The sequence below is a fragment of the Patiria miniata genome, unplaced genomic scaffold (genome assembly GCF_015706575.1).
Source record: "Patiria miniata isolate m_02_andy unplaced genomic scaffold, ASM1570657v1 HiC_scaffold_22, whole genome shotgun sequence".
Taxonomy (NCBI): Eukaryota; Metazoa; Echinodermata; class Asteroidea; order Valvatida; family Asterinidae; genus Patiria; species Patiria miniata.
This window is the reverse complement of record NW_024037061.1, coordinates 608,005-616,653: the sequence shown is the minus strand read 5'-3', so window position 1 is coordinate 616,653 and position 8,649 is coordinate 608,005. Positions and strand designations below refer to the sequence as shown.

The 8,649-nt window shown below is 45.8% G+C and overlaps 1 protein-coding gene across 1 annotated transcript; it reads left to right on the top strand.

Annotated features, from left to right (window-relative positions):
* Positions 1–4,693: 4,693 nt before the first annotated feature.
* Positions 4,694–8,017, top strand: LOC119729975 (frizzled-9-like). Its single transcript, XM_038202765.1, has one exon. The coding sequence runs from the start codon at positions 5,777–5,779 to the stop codon at positions 7,586–7,588; it is 1,812 nt and encodes a 603-aa protein (XP_038058693.1). The 5' UTR covers positions 4,694–5,776; the 3' UTR covers positions 7,589–8,017.
* Positions 8,018–8,649: the final 632 nt, after the last annotated feature.

The following is an 8,649-nucleotide window of genomic DNA, read 5'->3' as shown; positions in this document are numbered from 1 at the left end:
AGGAAGCCATTTTTGTCGTGTTCCCTGAATGTGTTTCATAAATTGTGAACTGTTGAAGGGATGGTGTCAGACTATTTATTCACTCTAGCCTCACTTTCGTTTTCTTTTAAACGTGGCTTAAAACATTAAGAGTATGTTTAATCACAAATTTTAAATTATTCATCAGAGCAGACTTGTATTATTGTAACGTAGTGCGTTCAGTTCTATACAGAAGTTCCCAAAAATGAAGATTTGACCTCACTTTCAATTCAATATGGCCGACTCGTGAATAAGGCCCATGAGTTTCATTTAATTTCAGTCACGCATCACTACACAATTGTCAATTGATAACAACAACATTTTCGGACACTGTGACGACGTGACCAAGTTCCTTGCCTTATTCAATTTCAGTACTGTGTAAAGTGAGCTGTGTAAAACCCTTAATGATGTGAAAAGGGCTGCAGTTGGGATTGGAATCATTTGCCTGGCTATCAGTCATCATGGCAAGACATCAGTTTGCAAATGATTCCAATCCCAAACCACAGCAGCCTATTTTCTCAACATTCAGGATTTTGCACAGCTTACATAACACAGAACTGAAACTGATTCAGGCTTGGAACTTGGTCACAGTGTCCAAAAAATGTTGATGTGATCAACTGATCATTGTGCAGTGATGCGTGACTGAAATTAAATGAAACTCATAGGGGTTGAGGCCAAGGCTTAGGAGTATCTGCACAATCAAACATTTTCAAAATTGGCCTCATGGTTTTGTAGTTATTTTAAAAACAGACAGACGGGCACTTTTTTTAAAGCAACACATTTTTTTTCTCAAATAGTTTTATTGTTCCATAAATTTCAGAGCGTTCAATAGTAATTCTCAACAAAATTAATCGCCAGAATGTCTCCTTACATGTCTTTGGATTTTCAGTATTTAGAAAAATAAAATAATGGCGATATGTAAACATGCACCACTTTTTTTCACCGATAATCCACGGTGGCCTTGACGGGGCACGTCGGAGTTGATTGAGATGAAATCACGGCTGCAGCTGGCTTTCGGATTCCTGAAAATAAAAACCCGGATGAATTATTGATGAAAAACCCTTACACAGATGTTTCGTAATTAAGAGGGAAAGGAGGCCCGTATGCACGAACTGATATATGGATTATTAATGATATGAAACTCTCGAGTTGGTCCCACGTGGCTATGGGGGACATAGTCTTGGCACAAGACTGAATTTTAATTTGATTCCCCTTGTACAGCCGGTCGCTATCAACAAGATGATTCAATTCCAGTCTTGGCAATATTGGCAGTGCTACCCAGGGAATTCCGAGCATACCCAACGCGCGCTGCATTCAAGCTAAAGCATGCAAGGGCGGATCCAGAACACAACTTTTTTGGGGGGGGGGGCAAAAATTCTCAATTCAAGATTTTAACCGGGGGAGGGGAGCTTCCCCCGTGCGCCCCCCCGCTAGCGCCACTACATTGAACAAGTGACTCTTTTCGCATCAATTTATTGAACAGAAATGAACAAAAGCACACCATCTCAAAATCCAGAGAAACTGTATCTCATTTATAAACACTTGAATTGTCTCCTTTGCTCAATTGCTCTCTGACAGAATACAATGAATCTCGACACGTTTCATCAGATCAAATCAGCTCAATTGAGAATGCCACATTCCTCTTTTTTTTAATTCAAAGTCGGGATTTGTGTCGAGGATTCAGGGAATGTTCCGTCGTTGTTCGGGGTCCGGGGACACGGGAAGGTTGACGGGATGTGGAGGGACGGGAGGCTCTTGTTCGCCCGCAGTGACACCGCCCGGTGAGCTGGACTTAATACCCTCTGAAGGACGGGGCCGGGAAAGCTAAACATCGCTTGATGCCGGAGCAGATCAGTTTACGAGGTAACTAGTAGTTTTGGACACGGTTCTGGTGTTCTGTTCACACGACGGCAAAAGAAACATCTAGCAAAGTTTGAGACACCATTAACGAGACTGGGGATTGTTTAGGGGTATACAATCGAACCCTGATAAGAAGAGCACTGTTAATACAACATCCTGCTTAAAACAAGCAAAATTGTTGGTCCAAAGTCTGTGTTTTTCTTTGTTTTGCTTTGTTTTCCGTTGCTGTTAATACGAGGTACCTGTTATAACAAAGTAATTTGTAAAGTCCCAAGGACCTTGTTATAAAGGTATTCGACTGTAGTCTGGGTATCAGACATTCACCTGTGCAGAGCCACACGACAAACGTGTGATATAATTATCCCAGCATGCAAATTGTATGCGAACCCGCGCACCAGCCAATCAGTGTCATCTTCAGAAATTGTGACGTCATTTCGATCAGAACTGTGGAAAGCTGTTGATTGGTATGATGGTTTTGTAATACAACAACGGGTCACCGAAGACCCGATAGAAGGCGCCCGCTGAATGGTCAGCCATGAATCCTGACATCAAGATCCACAGTCTTGTTTTGCATAATAATCGCCGAATCAGCTCGCATATCACAGACTGTGGCTGTGCAAGGGATTCCATAGACTAGTTTAGGGGTACCTTGAGAAAACGTGTCGTAAGTCCGGACCTCCGCCAATCTCTCAAGGATTGAGATAAATTCAGGAGGAAGTTGGTCCCCCCCCCCCCGAAAAAAAATTGAAAAAAAGAGTGAAGACGGCTGTATAAGAAACTATAGAACTTATAAGGGAAAACTTTAACAAGGAGTCTCCTAAACAGGTTTTTTTTTCAGACAAAACCCAAACTTTTTGATAAGGTGATCGCTACAGTTGATCTCAGTTTAATCAACGTGCAACCTGCTCCTTGTTTCAACAAAACAAGGACCTATAAAAATGACAAAATAATTAAAAAGGGTGCTTAGAAAACGCCACGCCCACCTTAATAGCAGTGTTTCCATTTCTTTAGAGGACGCGCCCTCTCTAGGCTGTTATTTTGCTTCCAACGCCTGTCCAATTCCAAACACATTACGTATACCACCCATCATTTACACCATCACATACGTTTCCAACTACATTCTGTCTATAGCAATATTGAAGCAGTTGGACTTATATTAACTCAGTTAATGTACTTCGTTGTCAAGAAAAAAACACGATTGTTGTTACGAAAGGAAAACAGGTGAAGTTGAGCGATCAGGCATACAGATATATGTATTGGATAGCCTACATCGCAACTTTGAGTTAAAGAGAAAAACAATGTTGCAAGTGCGGTGGTTTCGTTTTTATTCTACAGCACGATTCCAGCTTCTGATAGCGATCGGTTAATATTGGCGGCAGGTGCACGGCATGTTTTATTTACGTGAAAACCTGCTTGGATCCCCGTGCCGATATAACCCCAAACTGCCTAGAAATCACCGACTGGGCACGTTCTTCCCCCTTGGAATTCTAGGCCTGGTATAAGGCCCGGATCACGTAGCCATCATTACGTGGGATTCCCATACCCCTTCTTTTACTATTTTTTGCTTCTTCTGCGGTGTTATGATTGCCGTCTGACTTTTTGAACCAAATTAAATCGATACAGTACTTAAGTCAGGAGCGGGGCTGGGGCCCGTGGGACGCACCGCCGTAGCGGCACGGCATGGTCTCTGGCAGGGCGGCATGGCAGACCGTGCCATCGCAACCTATTCTCCAGACGCGGGTTTGTTGATTGCCTGTTTTCAACTTGACAGACGTTCGCGATTCTTTACCTCGCCCCTGCTTTTTCAGCAGAAAAAAATCCCTTTACAAAAGCCCCACAGGAGTGGGTTATTTGTATGGCGTTGACTTTATTATTCACGATCCCCCAAAAGGACTGACGAAACCCTTTGAATTTTTGTCAGGAACTTTCGGGCGATTTTTAATGGAACTCCCGCTGTTAACAGTCCGCGTGAATAGCCTCGCAGTCCCCGAAGAAAAACCGGTCACTTTTCCCCCGCAACTTATCGCGCCTTTTGTCATGTTAAAATGGGTATCGGTTTAACCAGCTCAATGGCTCAGAAACTATCAACATCTCTTGCTTTTGTGGGCCTTGACTGGTGTATGGCTTTTTTGGGTTTTTGTCAGCGGCTGTGTGGCCGCTACGGCTGTTTGATGTGGGTTTTGTTGATTAGCATAATAGGGGGTACTAAAACACGCGTTGTGGGGGGATTACACGTTCTAAAAGCCTGAGATAAGTAATGACTTGCTTGGAAGTTGGAACAACAAAGCCGAGCGACGGGTAAGGAGATAACAGGCTTAGCCGGAAAGATAACTCGGGATGTTGATGAACAGGGGAGGGGGTTATAATTCCCCAAAGACACCAGTAAGCTAGTTTCCATTACATTTCTATTCTTGTAACGTCCCATCACTAATTCTTTCTTTCTAAGAATTTGTAGTTTCTAATAACAATTGTCTGTTTTGCGGGCCATATTGAAAACGCACCTTTTTTCTCGAAAGAAGGATGCAACTTTACTGGTAGAATAGGCCTACGTTAACTTCTAAGTTTGAATCATGTGTTGTTCAATGTTTCTTGGGTTTTTAAAATTCTACGTCAATGCTCTGTTTCCTTTCGCCATGCTCTTACACATTGCTTTGTTACTGCTTTTGCAGTGGTAACGAAGCATCCCAAAATATTGTTCGATTTTATTAGTACATTTCCACTTTATCATGCTTATCTAAAAACAAGTTTCGGTCCAATCTCAGCGTTTGTGTTTTCACCAAACAACGCCGTCAATAATAAGCCGACGCCTGTAATGTGCGATACAACCTTGGTATTTGTTAGTCATACCATTCGATCAACATTTATACCTGCGAACCATAATCCCCCCTAAATACCACGGAGATAGCGAGTATAGATATCACAGCAATATCTGCGTTTTCAAGTGATTGCTCGTTCACTGAACAACTCGGCAGATCACCCGCACTCTTTGTGGGAGGGGCCTATATCCGAGCCCCGCAGCAGGCCGAAATTGGTTTTTATTAGCCCGCCAGATTTTTTTCTCTCTCGCAATCGTAAGCAGACTCTATACTCTTGGATACTGTACAGTAGTGTGTGATTTGACTCTGTGGAGTGCGGGTCTGGGAACCACATTAGGCAAAGTTCAGTTTGATACTATGCTCAGGGCCGTTTTATCGGCCTTGTCGAGTCGGGCTGAGCCGAGCAGCAGGGGAGATTTTGTGACACTGTTTACGCTGAGCGGATCGCGTTCCAACGGTTTGCGTGCGGGTTGCATGTGTCTTGGCCAAGTGCTGGACAAAAACAGCAGTGGTTCTACTTGTGTATACACTTTCAACTTTTTCTCTCTCGCGACAGCAGATTTGTAGTCAGTTTCTCTCTGCTTCATTCCATCCACACGAAGGAGAAGCGCGCATCCAGTGTTTCCTCAGTCTGTAGACTTATTGCACGCTGCACTCTGTGTGTGTTTGTGTACGTGAGTGGCCGCGATAATTTTTTCATGCATGGAGGATTACCATTATTAATGCGCTAGCTCGTTAACTGTAGCCGTGGCGAGTCGGCAGCGGTACAAAGCCGCTGGAGTGGCTGTGATCTCCCTCAAGCGATCGGTGAAGCACCGTTGGAGAGGCAGTCGGCACGCGGCACAAGGGCTCTGGCGCAGTGTCGGTGTGGTGCTCGGCGAGTAAAGACGGGACTGGCGGCGGACACACGGCCAGGTTCCCATGCGAACTGCCGGTGTTTGGGGAGACTGCTAAGCTAAGAGCCATGAATAGATGATCCGTGTTTACAAGAGGACTTGCCGTCGTGTTCACACCACTTGGTGTACGGATGTAGCCAAGTTTTATAGTACAGTGTAGCATCGAATCAGCGAACTTTTAACAACATGGCGGGAGTGATTCCACAACTTGTGCGGATTTTAATCGTCGTCACTGCGAGTGCTTGCTTGGCCAGCGCTCTTGAGCAGAGACAGAACCAGTGCCAACGGATCACCATCCCAATGTGCGTGGATATTGGTTATAACATGACACGGATGCCTAACTTCTTCGGGCATGATGCTCAAGCGGAGGCAGCGCCCCGCATCCATGAATTCTCTCCCTTGGTTACCTACGGATGTTCAGAGCATTTGCGGTTCTTCTTGTGCTCTCTGTACGCCCCTATGTGCTCGCCTCAGGTGGATATCCCCATACCGGCCTGCCGGCCTATGTGCGAGACGGTTCGGGACAAGTGCGAACCCGTTATGCAGAGCTTTGGAATATCGTGGCCTGACGCCCTGAAATGTGATACGTTACCCCGCGGTGTGGAGAGAGACGACCTGTGCATGGTGGCACCCAACATGTCCGGTGGTAACGAGGGAGAGGCAGGAGCGACGGTCGACCCAGATGGAGGGTTTCATCCTGGGGGAGGGGGTGGGATACCCAAACCCACTCCCCCGTCCAGCAAGCCAAACGGCACCGACAACCGACGGTGTCCAAACCACGAGCGATTCGTCATGTTACCCCAGACCAAGTCGTGCGTTCCTCGGTGCGACCGGGACGTGTACTTCCAGCAATCGGACAAAAAGTTCGCCGAGTTGTGGATGGGGATCTGGTCCATCCTTTGCTTCGTCGGCACGGCCGTGACTGTCTTGACCTTCTTGATTGATCGAGGGAGATTTAGGTATCCTGAGAGACCCATCATCTTTTTGTCCATGTGCTACAACATGTACTCCGTCTCCTACATCATCCGTTTGTTCGCAGGACCTCGTGCCATCGCGTGTGGCCACACTGCAGGGGATGAATATTACCTGATACAGGAAGGATTAGAGAGCACTGGCTGTACAGTGGTGTTCCTTATTCAGTATTACTTCTACATGGCGAGTTCCATCTGGTGGGTGATTCTCACCTTGACTTGGTTCCTGGCGGCCGGGATGAAGTGGGGTTACGAGGCTATTGCTGCTTACAGCAGTTACTACCACCTCGCAGCCTGGGCCCTCCCAGCGCTCAAGACCATCATTGTCTTGACGCTTCGCCGCATGGACGGGGACGAGCTGACTGGGATGTGCTTCGTGGGCAACCAGGACCCCGTGGCCCTGGCTGGCTTCGTGCTGGCCCCGCTCTTCGTCTACTTCGCCGTGGGCACCCTCTTCATCCTCGCCGGCTTCTTCTACATGTTCCGCATCCGGAAGGTCATGAAGAGCGGCGGCACCAACATCGACAAGCTGGAGAAGCTGATGGTGCGGATCGGGGTGTTCTCGGTCCTGTACACCGTGCCAGCCACCTCTGTGATCGCTTGTTACTTTTACCAGCGGGCTAACTTGGAGGTGTGGGAAGTCATAGCCACTCATGCCAACCCCTGCCTGCCTAATGGAGACTGCAATATGGCATTCTCGATCCCCTCAGTCCCTGTACTCCTTGTCAAGACATTCATGCTTCTCGTGGTCGGGATCACCAGCGGTATGTGGATATGGAGCACCAAGACCGTCCAGTCCTGGGAAGCTTTCTTGGGCCGGATCTTCCGCACCAACGGACACCGTAAGCAGGCCGCCTCCCTGCCGTCTTACGCCCAAACTGCTGGGGCTGCTGCCAACCCCGCCCCCGGACAAGCGAACCCCGCCCCTGGTCTAGGGGTCAAGTATACCAGAACTCCAAACCCAGCCAACAAGGCTCACAGTATTGCCTACACTAACTTTGAGGGTGGTGGTACGGCCATTGTTTAGCACAAACTACAAAGTATGGCCAACCATGCTAGTACTAGTAACTGCATTATGTATATTATCGTTAAAAAAACATTACTACGCAAATATGATTTTTTTTTTATTCTGAATATGATCATCAAGTTTTCCTTGCGAGAGATGTGTAACTCAAGACGCTCAAACTGGTGTAAAAATTAATCCCAACCCAAACGTGTTTAAGAATTGCTGTATCACTGTTTAACTTTTTGAAACATTGTCGGGGAAATAAACGGTCTTGTTTACTTTACGGCGGCCGTTTACCTTGGGTTGTTAAAGCCTGTGGAATGTGTCGCTGCGTGGAATGTGTCGACTATCATGGGCATATCATTACGTATCTCTGTGTATAGAATGTTATCCCAGGAGGTATCATGCCGACATAAGCAATGCCGATTGTTTCTAATTAAATGTAAACATGCTATTCATCTGGTTCATTGTAAGACTAATAGATGTATTTAAAGGGAACGTACAACATTTGCTTTTGCTTCAAGTTTCAGAAATAAATGGATTTGGAGGGTTAGTGTGTTATACTTTATATAGCAAAATGACATGTTTCGCGTTTTGGACTTGATTCTGGACAAACCAAGAAAACCATTCATGTTCTTGTAGTCTGGTTCCCTGACCCCACTTAAGATGAAACGGAGAATGTATAGACTTTGGGGACTAGACTTGTAAGGTCATAGAATCAGTCTAGCAGGCGTGTACCCCTTCACAGGTGTGTAATCAATTGGAAAGAGTTTTTGCAGCAAAGAGTTTTCAAGCAGTTTTTGAAAAAAGTTTCTCCAACGCTGGTCAGGAGCCACGATTTAACAGGATGCTTTAGACTGTCATTCCCTAACAATCCAGTAAGGTATTTGGTGATAATTTGATCATTTCGTTTTGTGATGTTTGCAAAGGTTGTATCTTCCCTTTAAAGCGGACTTGCAAACAATATCTGAAACATAACTTTGTCTATAGATGTATTTCATACCCAGCTTACATGAGGCTGTATGTTTTTTTATCTCTTGTTTGCGCCTGATCAAATTGAAACTGGGTTTTGTCCCAGTTTC